This window comes from Fundulus heteroclitus, chromosome 13 (genome assembly GCF_011125445.2).
Source record: "Fundulus heteroclitus isolate FHET01 chromosome 13, MU-UCD_Fhet_4.1, whole genome shotgun sequence".
NCBI lineage: Eukaryota > Metazoa > Chordata > Actinopteri > Cyprinodontiformes > Fundulidae > Fundulus > Fundulus heteroclitus.
This window is the reverse complement of record NC_046373.1, coordinates 27,308,997-27,331,688: the sequence shown is the minus strand read 5'-3', so window position 1 is coordinate 27,331,688 and position 22,692 is coordinate 27,308,997. Positions and strand designations below refer to the sequence as shown.

The following is a 22,692-nucleotide window of genomic DNA, read 5'->3' as shown; positions in this document are numbered from 1 at the left end:
GCATTCAAGCATACACAAGATAGTGACCGAAAACTGCACAACGCATTAATATAGTTTTGTATGTAATTGCTTTACTCCTTGCTTAATAATAGATAGAACAACATGCCCTTTGCTGTTGTGCTTTACCTATTTCCAACCTTCAAAGGCGTGAATTGATTTGAAATGGATTCTAAATGATAGCATTAATTCATTTGAAGCTCTGCGTATAAAGTTGTGCTTTCTTTCTTGCTTAGCGTGTGTTGTTTTATTTTGTATCTGTCACGTCCTTCTGCAGAGTCCTGGCAACTTTGATGAATGTATCCCCATCGGAGATTTTTCCTTCGACCCAGACAAGATAGTCTGCTGTTCTTTGGAGAGTGGCAACATCCTGTCCCACGGTTCAGTTGGAAAAGGTTATGGCCTGGCAACCACCGGCATTACCTCTGGATGTTTCATTTGGAAGGTTAAAAAAAAAAAAAGCCAAAATAAATAAATCCCAATCAGAGCAGTACATCTTTAACTGATCGGCGAGCAGATTTTACCCTGGAGATATTAATCAACCCGTTTGGTCCATTCTGCAGTTTTACATTACCAAAGAGAACCGAGGAAATGAGGGCACGTGCATCGGTGTTTCACGCTGGCCCGTCCGAGACCACAACCACCATACCACCACTGACATGTGGTTGTATCGGGCTTACAGTGGCAACCTGTACCACGGAGGGGAGCTGGTCCGTACGCTTCCCTCCTTCACCCAGGGCGACACCATCACCTGCGTCCTGGACATGGAGGCCCATACTATATCTTTTGCAAAGAATGATAAGGTTTGATCGTCTGAGTTCATAACTTTCTTTTGAGTGATTGCTTTATCCGGTTTGTTTTAAACGCTGCTATGTTTGTGTGATTATGATTATTTTTGCTTTCTTGCAGGAGCCAAAGCTGGCCTTTGAGGGCGTAGTTGCCTCTGAACTGTACCCTTGTGTTTTGTTCTACAGCAGTAATCCTGGAGAGAAGGTAGTTAATATGCTGAACGCTCACCTTTAAAACCTGGTGGAGCAGAACGGTTCTTTGCTTTTGTCAGTATTGATAGTCCTGTGGACGGCACACTTCGACCTAAAGATGGCCCCTTTAGATCTAACATGAATGTGAGGGTAGATACCCAGCGTCACATGTGCCATTTTGTTGCTTTGTAGCACATAAAATGCGTTTCTTTTGCTATGCTGGACAACTGTGAAACTTCATTTACCATACCTCTTCCTTCTCACACCCCTGATTTGCTCATACTTTGAAGGAAAGTGACTTTGATTAGTATGCATCTGGGATTCTGAAGGTCCTTCCATGTTTTCTTTGAGCTTTAGCCTCTTTTTCTTTTGTAGTCTTTGCGTAGACCTTGTACCTGGCTATTGCTGGATATTGTGTTGTATGTGAATAAGAAATTACGACACGAAAACACATAAACATACTTTACACAAGTTGGCATTCCTTCACTTATATTATTGTTATTATTATTATTATTATTATTATTATTATTATTATTATTATTATTATTATTATTATTATTTGTACTTGATGCATTTATGTGGCACTGTTTCCATTGATTGCAGTTCTGATCCCTATTTCAATTCAATTAGATTTTATTTATATAGCGCCAATTCATGAAAAATGTCACCTCAAGGCACTTTACAAAATCAAAATCAATCAGATTATACAGATTGGTCAAAAAAAATTCCTATATAAGGGAACCAGTTGATTGCATCAAAGTCTTGACAAGCAGCATTCACTCCTGAAAGAGCGTAGAGCCACAGGGAGAGTCGTCTGCATTGTCCATGGCTTTGCAGCAATCCCTCATACCGAGCAAGCATGGAGCGACAGTGGAAAGAAAAACTCCCCATTAACGGGAAGGAAAAACCTTCAGCAGAATTTTAGCAGAATTATTTAGGTTTTAATAATATTTTGTGCAGTCTTACAGCCACCTTTTCTCACATTAGGTTATTAGTGAACTATATAAACTACTTAATTTTGAAACTTGTCAGATAACGAGTGAAAAAAAACCTTTTTAATCTTTTGACAAACCACTTTAAGATTACAAGGGAATAATAAAGATGTCAGTACTTCTGTAAATGCTAACGTACGGCAAAGTTTCTCAGTATGTGTGTGTTTGATCGTAGGTGGCTCTGCGTGACCTGCAGATGAGAGGCATGCCCAGTAATCTGCTGCCTGGAGAGCCTCTCTGCAGCCCCCGGACCACCGTGCTGCTGGAGGCAACGGTGCAGCTCCTACGCCGGCTGCATCAGTGTGATCAGTGGTCCTCCCACATCAACCAACACGTTCATTCCCGCTTGGAGCTCATCGGTGCCATCCTGAGAGAAGACGACTCAGGGAGCTTTAAAGGCTTAGGTTAGACACATACCCAAACATCATTTCCTCTGCTTTATTCAAACTTTATGCATGCCCTCAGGAAAGTCTCTCATCCCTGAATTTGTTATTTAATTTTTGTGTCGATGCCACAAACAGTATTAATGTGAGGAATAATAGTAATTTTTAAACCAATATTTAATGAAGAGACTAACACATCAGTGGAAATAAGACTTAAAGAGGAATGCAGCAACTGTCTTGGGTGTGGCTGAAGCCTGTTATGCAAAATCTAACTTGTCCCCTTTAGTAATGCATCAGCTTACTTATTCAGGTACAAGTGAAAAAGTTCACACAAAGAGGCTTGATTTATTTATTTATTTTTTATGCAGATTCGAAATACTGAAAATATCCAATTCTTTTTGCATCATAGACTAAAGGTTGTGTTCCTAAACAGAACTTTCAAATGCAGTTTTTTAATTTCTTTGAATCTAAGAAAAGCAATGACTTCATAATGCTGAAAAAAGGCAGCATTATATTGTGTGGCTTGTTTTAGTGTGCAGCATTTCACTCAACTCACTGTCTTGAAAAGAATTTCGTGTCTCGCTTCTGGTGAGGATGTTTTTGTAATCTCTGATTAAGGATATCTGAGCCCAGCATGCAGAGTGGCTCACAGGAAATACTTATTGGGAGCTGCAGCATCCAGCACAGTCTTTCTTTCACTATAAGCTATTATAAGAGGTAGGGGAACAAAACCGACAAGCCACACTTGTTAGATCATTAAAGAAATGTTTGTTGCCTGCAGTAGTTTTGCAAGCCATAAACACGAAAAAAGGCCTTGGATTTTATAATTTTATAACATCATGGAAAGTACTCCAACGACCTGTATCAGGAAGTGAGTGTCGTCCACTACTGGTCATTTATCTGGGATCAGATCTGGACATCACTATCCAAAAAGCCAAGCTGTTCTCTATAGGCACATTTAATACGTGCGAGTAAAAACAGCCTTCTACAAGGGAGATAAGGAATTACTGAGGAGTATACTGAAGAAACTTAAAATCTAGATAAGAGAACGCAACAAGGTGTACAGGAAGAAGCTGGAGAGCAAGCTCCAGCAGAACAATAAAAGAGATGTGTGGTCAGGAATGAAGAAGATCACAGGCTTCAAGCAGAGGGAGAATTGGACAGATGGGAGTCTGGAAAGAGCCAATGAGCTGCACGCATTCTCCAACAGGTTCAGTTCAGGAACAGGCTCGGCGTCGGCATCCTCCTCTCCTGCCCACAGCCAAACAGTCAACACAAAACGTTCCTGTCAAAAAAAACCTCAGAGGTTTTATCTTCTGCCTCAGCCATGGACCCTTTTGCTTCTGCATGTTTGTTCTCATCAGAAGATGGTGCTTCTCCCTTTGCCTCCCCCTTCCATCCTCCACTGAAGAGGCATGTGCAGAGCCTGAACCGGAACAAGGCTCCAGGTCCAGATGGTGTCTACCTCAGAGTCCTGAAGGCTTGTGCAGAGCGGCTCTCTGCGATTCTGCAGCACCTCTTCAACCTTAGTCTGACCAAAGACGAGGTTCTAGCGTCGTGGAAAACCTCCTGCATTGTTCCGTACCACAGAAAACCCACTCATCAGCCGTAAATCACTATGGACCTGTTCCCCTGACATCCCACATCATGAAGGTCTTAAAGAGACTCAAACAAGCAGCTATCAGAACCCCTTGCAGTTGGATTATCGCTGTGGAGTTGGAGGTGAAAACTCCTTCATACACCTGCTTCAACAAACCCTCTGTCATTTAGACAAGGTTGACAGCGCCGTGAGGATCGTGTTCTTTGATTTCTCCTGTGCATTTAATCCAGTTCAGCCTGATTTGCTTTGTCAGAAACCCCCAGAACACTCAGATGGAGGCCTCAACAATCACCTGGATCAGACTACCAAACAGACCACAGTTTATGAGATTGAAGGGTTGTGCATCTACCCAGGTAGTCAGCAGCACCAGAGACCCACAGGGGACTGTGCTCTCACCATTGCTTTTCACTCTTTACACCTCAGACTTACAAATACAAGACAGATTCCTGTCATCTGCAGAAATACTCAGATGACTTTGAGGTTGTCAGGTGCATCAAAGACAGACAGGAAGCTGGTGGATCGCTTTGTGGCACGGTGTGTAAACAGTCATCTTATTCTGAAAGTGGATAAAACAAAGGAGATGGTTGTATAGTTCAGGAGAAAAAGGAATACAGACAACACGACTACCATACTGGGAGAAGAGGTGGAGGAGTATAAATACCTCGGTGTTCAAATGGACAACAAACTGGACTGGAGACGCAACTGTCAAGCTGACTACAAAAAGGGACAGAGAAGGCTGGCTCTGTTCTGGGGACTCTTCTAGAACCTCCGGCGATGATTTTACAAACAAGGATTCTTAATAAAATGAAGATTACGGACACTCCTGAGCAGCCTCTTCATCAGACTGTTGCACATCAACAGGTCAGCTGCTACAGAAGATCTTTCTTGCCTGCAGCCATCTCCGTCTACAACAACTCGTCGAAGAAGCCTGCATGATATAAGTTACACCAGCATTTAATTCCCCTTTTGGGATTAGTAAAGTATTCTTGAATTGAATTGAATGTGAGGTAATTTTAAAGCTGATGCTGAGGTGTGTTAAAGCACAATATCACCAGACCCGCTCCCGAACTTCACTTGTCTAGTGACGTTGCTCGTGAAATGGTTGGTACACTTCTCCTGTATATGTTCTGGGTTTTGTTTTCCTAGAGGTGCGTGTGACGCGTTTTTCTTTTCTATGCGTTTTAAAGTAACTTTTTAAAAGTCAGCTAATAAAAGTGCTCAAGAAAAAGGTCTTGAATAGCCCACAGTAAACCAAAAGGTGATACTACGTATTTCTACTGTTAGATAAAAAGTCATTAATCGTTGTAGTGAAGAAAATGTGTACAGTAATGTCAACCTTATTGTGGTTACTAGTGATATCACTTTAATATAAAATGAAAATTGATGATGATTCTCAAATCTGTTGTTTGAGAATCAATAATAATAGCCAGTGTATTTTAATAGAGGTGGTCTTAAGGAACTTATTTAATTAATATGATCTACTCTTTCTTATATTTTTACCATGTCATATGTTCCTCCAGGCCTCAGTCCCCCCCAGACTGAGACGGAAGACACTAAAGAAGACAAAGACATAACTGGTGAAGACAATGGGAAATTCGCGGCCCATCACCAGACCCTGTCGGAGGCCAAGCTGACTGCTCTTTGCGTGGAAGTGTGGCCTGTGCTGGCCGTGATTGGAGGGGTCGACAGTGGCCTCCGTGCTGGGGGTCTGTGCCTGCACAAGCCGAGCGGCCGCAGGGCTATCATGCTCGGGGTCCTGAAAAAAGGAAGCTCTCTGGCTAAGCTGCAATGGGAGGAAACGGATTTCTCCATCAGGTATTGGAAAAAATACATTCCTTTTATCATGTAACTCGTGATTAAGTGTGTTCACGTGTGTTTTATTCTCCCCAAGCAGTTTTTTTTTTTTTTTTTTTTGCTCATCTTAGTCCTTTTTAGCATTTGTACATTGGTTTATTTATTTTTTTTAGCATTTTTCATTCTATCTGTTATTTCTCAAACATTTTACTTTCTCTACATCATTTCAACCCTGATCTTACTTTCTCCTTGTTTCTTCCTCCTCATTCCTTAATCGTTAATCCTGGTTGAATTCGTCCTGGTGTCACTCTGCTGTATCTGTGGCTTCTTCCAATCCTTCCTAATAACTAAGCTCCATGAATTCTTGGTCACCCAGCGACACTCCCATCATCTCACTGGAGCCGTGCGACGTGTCCTGCTGCGACGTCTCGCGCCTCGGAGGAGTAAAGCCGGCGGTGTTGTTGGATTTGATATATTTGATGAGGCTCCTGGAGGAAGAGGGTTGGCAGGGGGCGTACCTGCCTCCCAGGAGGAAACACTCCGAGGAGATGCTAAAGGAGGAGGAGAAACAGTGCTGCCCGGAGGAGGAGTGTTCAGAGGGCGGGGCGTGGCTGTCTGAAAATGAAAGGAAGAAGTCGAAGGAGCAGAAGGTCGATGCAGACTTATCTCCATCGCTAAACCCTCCGACAAAGGCAGCTGACCCCGAGGAGTTGTCCTGCCCAGCGCAACCTTTCCAAACGTCTCAGACGTCGAAAATGGACGCGTTTGCACTTGAAATGAGAGCCGTCAAGATCTCATACCTCCTTGTCGGAGGCTTAAAATGCCTGACTGTTTTTTTCACCTGCGAAAGGCTGTCAGATCTGCTCCTGGTGTCCAAGCACGATCCTCCGAATTCCCCCGTGGTTTCTTTGCACAGCCCCATCCCTGACCAGGCCAAGGCGAAGAGCAAACAGTGGGACGAGCACGCCGAGCTTAGGTCGGTGCTGCAGTACGTAGTCCAGAGCATGGTGAAGTGGGCGGTGAGGCCCTGTCCTATCAAGCAGCCCGTGTCGCTCGCTGATTTGGAGAGAGCTCAAGTCATGATATACAAAGGAGCCCTGAGCAGACTGCAGGACGAAAAAGAACACAAAGGTATCTAGATGGATGTTTGTTAGCCGGGGAAACCTTTTGACTGTTTTATTGATTTAGTTTTAGACTTTCGTTTCCCAGTCCAGTGCAGTGATTGGCTGACAAAAGTGACAACGATGTATTTACATCTTTACCACCATCAGCCTACACTCTTACTGGTGTGATTTATTTATTATTGGCCTAATCCTGCTTCGCTACTAAAGGCCCATTTTTACCCCGGTTTAAGATTTGACAATAAAATAAGGAATCATTGATCAGAGGTAGAACGATTTAAATACATATTTAATTCATAGAAATTAAATATGGAGACAGAGTACATACCATTTACAAGATGTTGTTCTCACCGCGGTGGATAAATCTGTCTGTCTGTCTGAAGTAAGTTTTACCAAGACATTCCTTTTATCAACTTTAAACTCCTCCTACATGGCTCAGTGGGAGGATGACTGACCCCCTCTCCTGCTGACCACCCCCTTAGGACAATAAAACTCCATGTTTATCTTACGCTGAAGCAGGAAGCGACAAACCCCACTCTGCTTTCCTCAGTAACCTCAACTAAGATATATTTTTAATTCCCAACAACCCCTCTGTTTTGATCCCTCAAAGATCAAACCAATAACTAGGCTAAACTAAGTCTATGTCTTGAAACCCTTAAGCAAAATGTAAATAGTAAGATGTAATATTGTAACCCACTGTCCCCTCTGTTGGCGACTTATGAAATCAAATGAAGTTCAAATGTTCCCCTTTAATGTAAACTAACCCAAGTATAAGCTAAAAAGCTACTAAACCTATCTGAATCTCTACCCTACTAGAATTAAGAAAAGTAAGCACCTTTATCCGAGAGGTACAAGGCTGAGATAAATGTGCAACTACCAGAAACTATTATATGATCTAAATATGACTTTAAGAGTCCTAACCTAGATTAATAAAATGTCTTCTTAGAAATAAAGATAACCCATGAAAGCACTACACTCAGATCAAACCACAGAATAAAAAACAGATTTTCATGCAATGCAAAACCAAGATTCTAACGATACTAATATTGAACACCTTATGAATATGGAACTTATAAGACATATGCAGTGATTACAAAAACTCTCAATTTCTTTTTTCTTTTTTTACACAATGCATTCAACTGTTGTCATGATGTCTTGCATCTCGGAGATGTCTTCTTCTCGCCTTTAAAGAAGATGGTTTAAAGAGTCAGTGTTCCAACCGCGGTCTCCACAGAACTGTATGTTAGTCTTTATTAAAAATAAAAAAAAACGAAAACAAAATAAAATTCCAGCTGCCCCTCCTTGGGTGGCTATCGGCGCCTCGAGCTGCCCCGTTGCCGGATGGCACGGGTGGGTGGCAGTTGAAAACCCTTTCAGTCAGCCAGTCTGACCCGAAATCTGGTCCGGTGTTGTTCCCTTAAACCCTCTGTTTGGCTGGTACACACGGCTCTGGAATCAGATGGGCCCCTGACCTCTCCTGTAATTCCGGAGGTTGACTTCGGTCCCGAAAAGCTCCTTTCAGTCATATGGAATCATATCCTGTAATGAAATTAACTGAACACTCCCACAAGAAACACACTTCACATCTTCCATTGTTCCATCTCCATCCTATTTTAGAAATGTAATAGTTAATGAGACATTTTATCGCAATTTCATTTTCCCCGTCCTTACGCTGTCCTGTAAGAAAATGCAACGACCAGACAAATGCGTTAATCTCTGGTGAAGATTCCCCTGTCTGTAAAATCAAAAATTAGTTAATGCCGTTGTGAAATCAAAGTATAGTAACGAGACGTATATAAGGCCCGTTTGTGCTGGACCAACCTTTTGTCTAAGTTTCCTTGAGACAGTGAGTCTGCTGCCTAACCTTTGACCGTTAAATTTAATCTCTTCTCTTAGCTCGGTTCCTGGTGTTAACTGGAACAATGTAAAACCTTGTGACATGCACTTATCTGCTCACAAGACTGTCATATGACCTCGGTGCATCCTTATCCTGACACATGCCCACTGAAGTGTGAAACCAACCTTTGTTCTACATACATCCCCATCCGCCTAGGCCACTGGGCCAAAGTCAACATCCACACCACCTCAAACTACACTACCACATATAAGTGATCATATCTCCACAACACTGCCATCCTGCAAGAATGTCAGAATGTTTTCCGGACCAAAGACCAAAGACCACCATCCATCACACCACTCCACACAAAACCTTTCAGCACGTCACCACATTTTGAATCCTATTTTAACAGGGTCTTTAATAAAATTAATTTAGTTATACATCAAGTTACCCTCTGTTTATCTCTGTTTTATCCAGTTTTTTGTAGTTTATGTAGTTTTTCTGTTTACTTGTGCCAAGGGTTGATATAAAGTTTAAGATCTGTATAACTTTACGATACAGTGTTATCATATAAATGTTTATGTCATATCCCTCTGCTTGGAACAAAATTAATTTTGTTACAAAACATTAACAAAGAATAGTATTAGTCATCACAGGGAATCAATTAACTGCAAATAATTATCTGACTTGAAGCATGAAAAACACTGCCCTATATCCTGGATTCAGATCAAAACTTAATGCAATTTCATAATCCCACAAATCTACAAGAAGTCCATCAAAAGTTGTTGTAAACTAATTGTGAACTAATATGCTCACAGCAAGTTGATGGTATGAGAATGCTGAGTGTTCCAAGGTACTTACATACTGATAAAATATTGGGTTTTACCTGAATAAAACACCTGGTCACGGCAAAGTCTGGTGAAAATCTGATAAGTTTTAGCATGCAACAGTTATATTGTACAATAGAAAAATCTCAATACTTATGAGCTATCAAGAGATAGCCTAACAGATCCGTTTAACCTAAAAAGTGTATCTCTGCAATGAATAGGAAACAAGACATCTCACCCAAATCACCCCTTTGCCTGCTAGTGAGAGGCCCCCTGCGTCATAGAAGCTGATAAGAACTTCCAGTCTGTAAATTTATGGCATGCAGCTGTGAGCTTGCAGCATCACAGAACCCTAAATGTGAAAAATATCCCCACCCCAGTGGATTTTCTGCTAATAATTGTGATGGTAAAATACACCTTCTGCTGTCAATTATGAGCAATATGGTCCTGGACATAATAGAATTAAAACTCATGTTTAAAAGGAACATATCAGTTATATAATAAAAAATTTTAAGAGACAGTAGTATATTTTTCAAAACCGCAAACCTGTATTGTTCGTATCTGCCCAATCGGCTGCCTTAAGAAGTTATTACCTGCACCAATCCATTTGCCTAGAAGCTCAACAAAAAGTTGGAGACACAGAAAAAATATTAGAAATCACTTTCCATTAAATTTGGTCAGAAGTATAGTGGTAGAAATAGAAGTCTGAATTACCTTAACAAAAAGTCTGTTATCAGTCTGTGGTCCTTGAGATGGACTGGACTGACATGTACAGCAGATCAGGCAGAAAAGAGATTGGAGTTTAGACTTCGCACTCACAGCTTCCATGTATGGAACTCCACATTTCGTCCCCCACGTGTTGCAGTGATTCGCTGTCGATGCACCTCAGTGACAAAGTTCTGGTCCACGACTCAGAAACTGGATGAGACATTCAACTCCAGTGTATGCAGACAGTCATTTTCCCTTGATAGCTTAGGATCTGTGCTGTTCATAGGCGTTGGCCATTGTTCCAGGGTGAGGAAACATTGTTCATGGGAGCGTTATCCCCTTGCTGGGGCACTGACCTTCTTGAAGGTGAGGTGGTATTGGGACTTCTTGCCAGGATTTAGTGATGTGAAACAGTCCTTGGCCCAGTGTCCAGCGTAAGCAACTGTCCCAGATGTGATAGGTGCCCCACGACACACATATCGGCTGTGAATGCTCAGTTTTATTCTTCCAACCCCAAATCGGCACTGATCTGCGTCCCATGTCAGACGTGTCCATACTCCAGAACGAACAGACCTGTAACAAAATTAAGATAGAAAAAGGAAAAACAGGGGGGAGGGAGCTCCCCCACCTTAAATTAAAATAGAGACAGTTCTCAATGGAATAAGCTGCTTACTGTCACTCCTTCCCATATTGTTTTCCAATAACTGTAATTTTACCAACTTTTAGTAATTAACAAACTCAAACATTGTGTATCACCCTTCCTTTGAGTCACAGGCAAATGGTGTATCAAATATTGTCTGAGCGAGCGTATCAAGATTGAAATTCATCAGCTGAGATATTGAAGAGGGCACGTTGTTTTTGTTGTTGTAACACTATTACTCTAAATAAATCCCCTAAATTGGACTGATTTATTTAGGATCCACACCTGTGTGTTAGATCCATCCTAATGATTTTTTTTTCAGAAGATATCAAGAGTCCCAGTCAAACTCAGGAACCTTCTGCTAAAGTGTATAAAGAAAATGCTGTGTAACTCCATCTATCAAAGAAAAAAAAATATAAAAAACACCAAAGGTACATTTTAAAACAGCTCTAAAATCAGTTATGCGCCTGTGTTTAGTAAATTGTTAAGTCAAATACTGCCGGCCACAAACAATCACCAGCAACTGATGTTGAAAAGTTCATTCACCAGAATTTGCACATTACCAAATGAACAAAGAAAAAAGATTCCTCGGGCTCTAAATTACTGTGTAACAAGGGCATCTGCATTTTGTGGGACCATGAAAATGTGATTACATATAATGAATAATTTGGGGACCGTCCTGTGATGATCCCGTATTATTGTCTATTTCTACTAGGTTCTGGCGCTCTGCAATATCAGTATTTATACTAAAACAATGCAAACCAATAACATTGGTCATAGAGTCCTCAATTTTAGCTGCTTCTTTTGAGGATAACTTCAAAACTGACTCATGACTAAATGCAGTGTCAACAAAATCTGTCAAATTACCGCAATATTTGTTTGCACACACTATTAAGGTACAGTTTAACCCAACTTTTAACTCTGTTTAGTTCTGCTTAATGTGGTTTTCCCAGGCCTGCAAATGAGCAAAAGCTGATAGGATTTACTACTCTCTATTAAACAGCTAGATTGTAGTCTGACGGATTATATCTATTTATGTATTTATTTATTATAACTAGGACTATCAAACAATGAAAACCTATTTATCACTTTTTAATCGCAAATTATATTTAATGTCTGAAAGTATATACATTCATTAGGCATTTTGAAATGCTATTTTGCAATAGATAACGCTAGTTAAAATTACACTCTAACAGAAGGTGTTAGAAAAATATAAATGTCATCATTTTATTTTATCAAGCTACAGGCATTTGGTTTGTTTTAAGAGTTTGCCTTCAGGAAGGTACCATTGTTTTTAACCTTAGATAAAATGATTTCCCCAGATAAGGAATGTCTCCTTTATCTAACTGCACATGAAGCTGGTGATTTAATCATCACCCACAATGAAACTTGCTCCCTTCTTTGTTTACCCCCATGTTGTAAACTCAAGACCGTGATTAAATCCTCCTGAGCTCATGTGATGTGTAACAAGAAAGACAAGGGGACAGAGGCAGCCCCGTGTCCGTGTTGGTTTTCCCTCCAGGACAAAGAGGCCATTCATCACAACTCTAACAGAAGGCATCTTCCCTTTTTTGTTTTTACCCAATTTATAATGCCTCAAACAGATGTTTAATGTTCTCCCAAATGTTCAACAACTTTACCAAACGTCCAACCTCTTTCTAACTTTTAGGCTACAGTTCAAAATAAAAAGTTTTCTCCAAAACTTACCAAAATGCAGGCCGTGGTCTCTCTCCAATGCAACTCACCCAATCAGCTTGCAGCCAATACCTCAAACGTTTTACTGCATTGAAATTCTCCTGCACTTCAACAAACATTATTAATGCATCAACCTTTTTTCTAATGATTTCCAAATTCCCCTTAGTTTTTCACCCATATTTTTACTTATCACTTTTACTTTAACAAAATTAAACTGCGCCCCAGTCACCGCTCTTATCTTTAGGCCCACGCGCGTGGAGAAATTCACACACACATACACAAGAGACTTCGAAGCCGCGCACACACAGAGACAGACTCAGACCGAAGCTTCTAATCATTCAAACCATGGATCCCATTTAAACCAAAATAAAATTGTTAAACCGACCAGGACAGACAACATTTAAGACAGACAGCCTTGCGCGCGCAGAGGGTCTTCTCTTAATACCCTTCCACTCGACGAAACCAACTATTCATTTAAATACCACCTCGGTCTAATCGTCGTGCAATCAGAATCCCCGTTCTGATGCTAGAGAACAATATAAATGTCCCCTTGAGGCCCCTTTCTTTTAATCTTTTATCTTCTTTTACAGCTCACTTTAAAGGTCTTGCTGTCTTAGCCTCAACTTTTAGATGGTTTTGTATTCTTGGCCGTTCCTATCGCTACGTTTCTTTGGAGAGTCCCCTTTCTCCGAGGTAACGTTCCACCTCAGTGTTAAAACCCCAGACTCGTCAGTCATGGAGAGGGAGCGACCAACTTCCGAGACTATTTTTTATCTTTGTAATTTTATCTTTTTTATTGTCTTTTATTTTATTTTTCAACAGCCTCACAACTTAACGGCTTCTTGGCTTTTATCTCTTTTATCATTTCTATAACAGCCTCACAACTTAACGGCTTCTTGGCTTTTATCTCTTTTATCATTTCTATCTTATTTTACGGTTTTCCGACGTGGACATACAGATAACTCTCATTCTCTCATTTCTCGGTTTCAACATAAATTCTATTTAAACCTATTTGTACTGTTCAGCCTCTGATATTTTGAGAAGAAAGCATCTCACTTACAGCAACACTTGATTTAGCCTACATCTAATCTTTAGCCAATAGGAGAATCAAAATCTCCTTACTTTTTTTCGGGTCGACCCTGTTTTGCTGTAAGTGATTACTTCTTCGTGCCCAAATTCAAAAGGTTCCTCCACTTTAATGTCACATCCGGGTCACGGCTAACCAAATTGTGATTTATTTATTATTGGCCTAATCCTGCTTCGCTACTAAAGGCCCATTTTTACCCCGGTTTAAGATTTGACAATAAAATAAGGAATCATTGATCAGAGGTAGAACGATTTAAATACATATTTAATTCATAGAAATTAAATATGGAGACAGAGTACATACCATTTACAAGATGTTGTTCTCACCGCGGTGGATAAATCTGTCTGTCTGTCTGAAGTAAGTTTTACCAAGACATTCCTTTTATCAACTTTAAACTCCTCCTACATGGCTCAGTGGGAGGATGACTGACCCCCTCTCCTGCTGACCACCCCCTTAGGACAATAAAACTCCATGTTTATCTTACGCTGAAGCAGGAAGCGACAAACCCCACTCTGCTTTCCTCAGTAACCTCAACTAAGATATATTTTTAATTCCCAACACTGGTAATGTTGTGTAAAAAGCCCCAAAATCACAAATATAAAAGACAAATCCTACCTTTAGTTGGAGCACATTTATTCAGTGGAGAAAGCATCTTAAGAAATAATTGTTTCAAAATTATAAACTTATTGGAACCCTGAACAATTCTTATTAAATACATTTAACAGAAGCTTCTTCTAATCAAAATTTCCCTTTTTTAAGCTGGTCAGTGTGTCTACAAACGTTTAATAATCTATAACTTCCTTTTTTCTGAACAAATGTGACCGTCTCAGAGGGCCACTTCTCTTATCCACTCTTCAAAATAGTAAAGACCAGAGAACAACTCATTTGAGCAGCGTAGATTTGTGTTGATCTTTAGAAGTCAGAAAATGTTTACAAAAGTATTGTAACCTCCTGAAACTTACAATTAGCTATAGTCAGAGCATTAACGAGAAAGGTTAAAACAAGTGAAACTGCACCAAAGGAGGAGTAATGAGGTAGACCCGTGTTTATCTCGCCTTCCTTGTGAGGTAAAATGTCTCCAAAGCTCATTGACAGAGAGCCGCTGCAGAAAGTGGCATCTTGGGGACCATTAAGTCTCCATAATGACGGTTAGGTGCTAACTAGTTGTTTGGGAGGCGCATCAGGGGAAAAAAAAAAACGTTTCTGTCCCACCGATATAGCTTTAACTGGCCTTATCTTTAGTCAGATGAGACTTGATCTTTTCTGCAGCAAATGCTCCAGCGGAGTCTGCCGTAATACAAACACCTGTTTGGTGTAGATGAAGAGCCGTGATGCTGTGGGCCTGTTTCTTTTCCAAATGCACTGGAAACCTCGTCAGAGTGTATGGCTTCACCAACCTCTGAAATACTGAGACATCGGGGGGAAAAAATGTGGTGGACTCTGCAAGAAAACGGATCATCATCGGGTCTTTGATTACCAGCTGTCCTACATAGGGGGTTGTAGCATGTATTGATAACAGGGGTGCCAGAAACTGTGGTGCACATTATTTCATATTGATATAATTTTCAGTGAGAGATTAAGCTACCGCAATTAAAGATTAATTTATTTTAAGACTTTTTTTTTATTTTTACGCAGCTTTACCAGGGGCGGCCATAATTGCAAAGTGTGCAATATACATCATTTATTGTATAAATTACAATATTAAAAAGTTCCCCCATTTCAGTAACTCCATTCACAAAGGGCAACACATTATATAGATCAATTACACCAGACAGAAGTTTTCAAGCCTTAAAAGGAAAAAGCTGAACGAAGAAGACATTTAGAACTGTTGTAAATATGGTAAATATAAAAAAAAAACACGAAGTCAAAACTATTCTTTTGACTTCATGTCAAGTGTATATATATGTATATATATTGCATGTGTTTAAAATAATTAAGACATTTTCTTAAAGCAACCAAGACTCACTGAGACTTCGTCACCACTTCTACTTGCAGAATCCGGGCGCCACTTGTCTTCTCAGTCCATCTCCAAGTCCTCCAGCTCAGTGTCGTTGTACAGCGCAGGCTCAGAAGGCACTGCCATCTTCGGCCAATCAAACAGAGTCTCTGCCTCCTCTTCCAGTAACGACCTGGCATCCTCTTTGCCAACAAACCTGCAGGCCGAGGGACTTGAAAATTTCAACCCTTTCCTTCCTATCAGCCTCCTCCAGTAAGTATACAATGAGTTATAAATATCAAAACATTGTCACATTTAGTTTAACGTCTGCTTAAGGAATTTTTTTTTTGAGTAATAAGAGAGAAAACAAACGTCATACTTAGGGTTTCCATTGTTGCTGATCACAGCAGACCCGAATCTTTTGGCAGCGGCTGCTGTTCTGAGGTCCAGGGAGTCGGTGAGTTAGGATGTGCTGTTAATCTAAAGACAGTAAGAGACTGTACCTGCTCTCTTTAACCAAGGCTGCAGCTGTACCTGCTTGTTGTTCTAACCCGGCCGACTCACTGTAACGTCAGTGAGTGTCAAGCGAAGAGCTTCAGCCCTGATTCAATGTCCTTAAAGTAACTCCAGGGAGGAGGTTTGATCATTTTAACGGGAATAGACTTGAATCCCTAGAGCTATCTTTTTATATTTTGAAAGCTTAATTATGTCCCAGAACAATTAAGAAAATAGCTTGACTAAAATGTCAAGAAGTTATAGGGAAACCGCCTTTAATTACTCAATTTTTTTAAGTGTTAGACCTCTCTAAGTTTAACGCGTCAAATGTTGACATGAGGATTTAGAGCCTTATCTTTGTTGTTACTGTATATACTATATCTTCACCTCCTCTAGGCATGTGTTGCTAACTCGGTTCCCCACACTTACGGGCCTGGATAGCGCCCCCCCCTTGCTGTCCCCGTGCTTCAGCTTTGCGAGCGCTGCTGCGTGTGATGCCTTCACAGAGCAGCAGACCAGCTTCATGGAGCCTGGTCCCTGCAGCACACAGGCCAGAAGCAGCCTGGGTAAGAACAAGTCCAGGGATTAGGGATAGAGGGGACCATGTCACAAACAACAGGAAATCAATGTAGCTTAAAGACAAACGCATTCTGTTTAAACACTACTGACACACATTTGTGCATGTAGGATCAGCTTTGACACGTGTTCTTCTCTGTGATGATGTATAAAGGGGATCAAGATGGTCTAACAGAAAGTTATTTTTGCATGGTCTTAAATGTTTAGCCACCGGTCACAGCTAATCGGCTGCTCAAAACAGCATGTGTTTTGACCTGCTATTGACACCTAAAGGCATGCATACGCCGACATGCTTGAATGGCACATTTTTGTCATCGTCAATTATGTTGTGGTCATTTTAAACAGTTTTAGAAAAGACTGAAATCTTCTGTGCTTCGAACCTTAAACGTCACTTAGCACAATTAGAAAAGTCGTAAAAAGCGACGCTAAGGCTCATAGCTCACGAGAGCTGGACTCATTCATGAGAAATGCGTAAAAATAAAATAAAAACAAAAGTAAAGCAAAAATAAGACGGCCGATTATTCCGGCAAAATTTGTTTAAAATGGATGAAAAGCACAAAATGTCTTTAAAGCCATAAATCAGAGCTCTATCAGACACCATGTCCAGTGGATTTGGGCCCTGTTTACATGACGTTTTCTGGTGAAAATGGAACAACTTGGTTGCGTTTGTACTGTTCATTTATGCAACAACGGCTAATGTTTTCTCTGACGACAAAATTTGAAAGCGTGTTCCAGAGAGTAATGGTTCGAGAACGTTTAAACGGGTAAAAAATAATTTTTAATACAGGGAATCCCTGATTCATGCGCTGTGTGACAGAAATCAGTAAAAAAAATTGTGCACACAGGAGCAATATAGCTGGCGACAGTTTTAAAAACCACAGTTCTGCCATCTAGAACGTGTCTTAGTTGTGGTGGCTTTTAGGCATTACGTACACTGCAAAAACAGAACTAAAAATAAGTAATATTTTCTTAAAATGAGTGTATCTGTCCTTAATTTGAGCAGGTAAATAAGATGATCTGCCAATGGAATAAGATTTCTGCACTTAAATTAGGAACAACTCATCTTCATCATCTTATTTCAAGTGCAGGATGTCTAATAATCTTATTTTAGGGGTCAAAATACTCATTCCATTGGCAGATAATTGTATATACATGCTCAAATCTAGGACAAAAACACAAATTTTAAGGAACATTTTACTTATTTTTAGATCCGTTTTTGCAGTGTATGCGCATGTTGATTTTCAAAGAACATAGCTCCACTAGTGGCGCGGCCTGGGAATTACACTGTTGTCAAGTTTCTGCCGTCGCCCTGTAAAGGGAGACTGTAATGAGAAGGTTGTCATGTAAACGTGGTAACAGAAATGGAAAACATTTTTAGTTTTCAGTGGATCGTTGTCGTGTGAACAGGGCCTTAAGCACCCCGTGGCTGGCCTGATCTGCCTGTAATTCAGAAAACTAAAACTCTAGGACCATTCAAGTAATTTCTGCTCTGGTTCTGACCAACTTAACTGCGGTACAGAAACGGGTCTGTCCAAAACAAATATCGCAAAGACATAATGTGGCACGGCGTTCAAACCCTGTAAGTCGGACTACAGTCAGTTAAAAAACACATTTCAGCTTAATGCTACACATATGGTGGTTGGAAAGAAAGTCCAAATGCTTATATAGATACTAAGAATAAAAAAGAAATGTTGGTGCTGCAGCTAATTAAAATGTGAATGGGATTGTTTGGAGAGAGCAGTTTATACATTTAATTTGACAACACAATCTACGAGAGAGATGATGGGCAAACCTGTGGTAAAACAAAGCAGTCTCTTACCTAAAACACTTTATTCTTACAAGTGTACAGGTGACTGTAGTATTTCCTGTCATCACTGGCACTCACTGTGTAGTATTTGTCCCCCAGCTTTGAGTTGAACCTTTTTCCTGTAAAATAGGGTACTTTGCCCTTAAGATGGGAAAGAACCAGCCATCGAAGGGATTTGTAGTTTGACTTTTCTAGTGAAAAGCTATCCTGAAAATCATTAAAAAAAACTAGTACAATTTGGTGTTACGGTTATGTACGAATTAAAATCTTACGACTTATTTAAAAGCAAATTCAGTAATGGTGTACATTTCAAGCTGGAGCTGTGGGATGGGTTTGTTTCTTGCTTTTTGTGTACCTTTTTTATTTTCTCCTCAACCACCAGAACGGACACAAATGTTTGTCACCAGTCGTTTGCTAGAAATGGGATTCACTATGAGACATATCTACTGGGCCATGGAGGCAGCAGGTACTGCTTTTGTAGTGTATTCATTGCCAATTTTTTGCTTCATGTGCTTTTCTGATTTCTTATTTATTTATTTATTACATTCATTGTCTGTTTGATATGTAGTCCAAAAATAAAGTTTGATAGACCACTAGTTTTAGAGCTCCTTTAGGCTCTCCTTCCAAAAACGCCACTCCTTTTGCACCAGCTTAAAGCACACACCATATTTCTCTGAACAGATGCGCCAGTCTGTCAGACTTTAGCACGGTCCTTTTGATGGTAGTAACTACATACTTTTTGAGTCATCTTTTGACTTTGAACTCTCACGTTTCCGTCTCCACGTGGTCCTGCTAAGATGTAGCGGGTGACTTGGATTCTCAAACCATCGAGGTCCTGGCTAGCTGGATGTTAGAGCACCCCCTGACTGACGAGCACCAGGCGGCGGAGTCGCCCCGACTGGAGGGAGCCCCCGAAACCCCGTCCCCCGAGGGGCCGGAGACGGTGCAATGTCCTGAAAGGCCCACCAACCAAACAAGTGAAAGGTGAGAAATTGGAGAAGTCAGTCATGACCTGCAGGGAGTTTTTAAAGCTTTTGGTGCAGCTGTAACTATAGGCATGGCTGCATATTTGTGTTGTAAAATGGTAGCCTGACATTGTCATACTCAATTCTAGTCAGCATTTGAGTCTGATACTGCTCCATAGAGCTGTGATTATGGGGCGTGTTTCGAACGAACCAGGAAAAAAAATTCCTCTGCACTCAATTGGATAGACCTACAACCAATAAGAGCAACGGAGTGTGTGACGTATGTGAAGCGACGCATAGTTGTTGTCAACGGAACTCAACTGTTAGCCTAGCATAAGAAGATGAGCGTTAACGATTTTTGCTGGTGTTGCAAAAAGAATGTAAGGATCCAAGGAGTCCTTCAACACACAAACCTGTCGATATATTCTAGAACAGACCTAATAGCAGAATCTTCACACCTCAACTCTCCAGCGGCAGCCATCGTTGTTGTAAACGAACTCAACCCAAGCGTGCTTTGGTGACGTGGTTGATTACGTTACTGTTGATCATCTGTCCATCATCGTATAAACCCCGCCCTGACAATTTGATTGGCCCGCCAGATATTGGGCGAGCATACTCGCGCTACTATTGAGCAATGCCAGACCGAACTTCCCGACCTAAAACGTTGTGGGCGGGACTAAATTCGGAATGGCACCCAGGCTAGTAAAATGGGGCAGCAAAGGCGAAAATAGAAAGAAGCTGCATACACTCTTTATAGAAATACAGAAAAAGAAGATGATTGTTTGTTTTAGGTTAGCATTTTCATATAAACTAAGCAACAGCATCTTTTTAGGCTTAAATCTAGTTCCTGTGCGAGTAGACCCCTGTGGTTTCATGCCGGAGAGTCGGACATCCTCATCTAAATGCAAGAGTGTCCAAGTTTATTAGCCGCTGCCATGAATAGCCTGACATGCACAGAATACAGTTGCTAGTCTTACTTTTTAGACTTAGACAACTTTATTTGTCATTTTGTATGCACAAAGTGCAAACAGAACGGAATTTCGTTTGCACACAGCTTGAAAAATCACAGTAAATTGCAGTAAATTTCAGGATAAGGTGCAGCAGTGATTTATGTAAACAATTGAAATGTAAACAATGCAGGGGAAATAGACAGTGTGCGATTCACAGTGTACAGGTGAGTATTATTAAAACCGTGCAATATACGAATGTGGTACAGAGTCCATTTGTGGCTTCGGCAGTTCAACAGTCTTTTTGACATTACAGTCTAATTTATTTCCCCACGCTTCATTATTGTCCGAGGGTGAAAGTCCGGTGTTCTTTGTGCAGTCTGTGAGAGCCCCCAAGTGGTGAAACGAATAATTACCTGAACTGACCAGAAACGAGCTGCTTCAGCTATTCAAGCTCAAATATGTTGAGGCAGGGATATTGATTTGTTGATCAAAATTATATTAGTGATCTGATATTATGGGGGGGAAACAATGAGGTGGCCACAAGAAAACTCTAAGTTTCACTTTTAAAATGGGGGAACAGCTGCTCCACTTGCTGCACTGTCCGGGCACCTTTGAGTATCGGCATACCGTTTTTCTGGTTCGTCTGCAGCCTGTTGCCGGGCCTCGACTGGATACAGAGGGAGAACTTCTTGGACGTCCACCTCACGAGGAACAGGCCTCCTCCTGCGCGGCGGCGGCGCTCAGGACCTACACAGAGGACGTCCTTCAGACGACCAGGTTAGAGTCGCGGCAGAGACACAGCACACGCATTTCGGGTTTAGGAGGAAAGCCCGGTTGTTTCCATTCACGCGCATTTTTTGATCGGAAACTCTCGCGTTGTCAGACTTGCCGCCACCCAGCCCGCTGCCACAGCTCCACACAGCCGTGGGCGACTGGCCGGAGCATGTGGACTTCCATCCTTTCTCTGCTGAGGAGGAGTCAGAGCTGAGTTACATGGATGACCTTTACCATGAAGAGGCTTATGAGGACCTCCTCACCCCTTCGTTCTTCAGTTTGGAGAGAGACACACTTCAGATTGTGGAGGTGACATAAACATACTGTCCAGTCAGTTAACATGGATAAAACTAAATCGAACTTTCACTAGTCTAATAAATGCATTCAACAACCTAAGATTAGCTTCATTTTTTTAATTGATTGGACCTAAATTACCTTTATACTGTTTTTTTTTCTTCTTTTTTTCTCTCAGGCTGGGGAAGAGCACAGTCAGATGGTGAAATGTGAGCTGTGCAACACCTTCACCCTGCAGTTCAACAATCACATAAAGCGACGACATCCAGGCTGTGGACAAAGTGCGGCCCGTAAGGGCTACGACAGCACCGGCGCCTACGTGGACGTTTGGTTCAAAGGGGAGTGTGGCTCCAATTTCCCCTTCTACCTCCTCTGCAGCTCCTGCAGGGAAAAGTATCTGGCTGCTAATGCAAGTGATCCAAATTCGAAATATGAAAGGTACAGGAGATGATCGGCGTGTGAGTAAACGCCATACGTTCTCTTGTTCTCGTGCTTTCTGATGGTCATTGTTCTGCTCTGGTCCTGCTGCAGGATCAAAGGTCTGACTTCGGATTTGATTGGCCAAATGGACAACACTTCAGATGGTAAGGACGGCCAGTTGCCTCTAAGGATGCAACTAAACGAGGTAACCGTTGTACTAATTGTGAAAGATATTATTCTGAGGCTTCTTTTTTTCCCCCAGACGAGTGGGAAATGAGCCACCAAGCTGAGGAGGATGCAGATAAACTGACAGGATTGGAGGATTTTGGGCTCCTGCTGAGACCACTGGGGCTGACTGAGAAAAAGCTGGTCCCCGATCCGATTGTCTTTGCCGAACCAGATCCTCTTGGCGCTCTAGTTTACAGCTCATCCTGTCCAACAAGGGTAGCTTCTAAAGGTATTATTCATTTTTATTTTTATTCTTATTTTAAGGGTTGCTGCAAAGTTTTCGGCCAACCATTTGACTGCTGTGCAGGGCACAAGACCAGCACTTCACAGGAGGAGGAAAACACAGATGGAATGGCTTAAGTCAAATCAAATAAATGAGCTGAAATGGTCTTGTCAAAGTCTAGAACTAAATACCATTCAGAATCCGTGTCAGGTTCTCCAGACAGTCTGATTCTGCAAAGAACAATGGGCAAAACGTTCAGCCTCTAAATGTGCAAAGCTGGTAGAGATGTACCACAAATAAAAATCCACTGGTAATTGCCACAAAAGGTGGCTCTAACGATGAAGTAATCATTTATTTGAGCAT

The 22,692-nt window shown here is 41.2% G+C and overlaps 1 protein-coding gene across 1 annotated transcript in view; it reads left to right on the top strand.

Annotated features, from left to right (window-relative positions):
• The window catches only part of LOC118565479 (probable E3 ubiquitin-protein ligase HERC1), a 50,823-nt gene extending 28,357 nt beyond the window's left edge, over positions 1 to 22,466 (top strand). The window contains exons 34-49 of the mRNA XM_036145889.1: positions 275 to 442; positions 561 to 800; positions 907 to 990; positions 2,145 to 2,373; positions 5,473 to 5,767; positions 6,123 to 6,877; positions 15,657 to 15,870; positions 16,489 to 16,658; positions 18,858 to 18,941; positions 19,273 to 19,459; positions 21,040 to 21,167; positions 21,274 to 21,473; positions 21,637 to 21,896; positions 21,990 to 22,042; positions 22,141 to 22,335; positions 22,414 to 22,466. Coding sequence (XP_036001782.1) covers positions 275 to 442; positions 561 to 800; positions 907 to 990; positions 2,145 to 2,373; positions 5,473 to 5,767; positions 6,123 to 6,877; positions 15,657 to 15,870; positions 16,489 to 16,658; positions 18,858 to 18,941; positions 19,273 to 19,459; positions 21,040 to 21,167; positions 21,274 to 21,473; positions 21,637 to 21,896; positions 21,990 to 22,042; positions 22,141 to 22,335; positions 22,414 to 22,466 — 3,315 coding nt within the window. The remainder of the gene's footprint in view (positions 1 to 274; positions 443 to 560; positions 801 to 906; positions 991 to 2,144; positions 2,374 to 5,472; positions 5,768 to 6,122; positions 6,878 to 15,656; positions 15,871 to 16,488; positions 16,659 to 18,857; positions 18,942 to 19,272; positions 19,460 to 21,039; positions 21,168 to 21,273; positions 21,474 to 21,636; positions 21,897 to 21,989; positions 22,043 to 22,140; positions 22,336 to 22,413) is intronic.
• Positions 22,467 to 22,692: the final 226 nt, after the last annotated feature.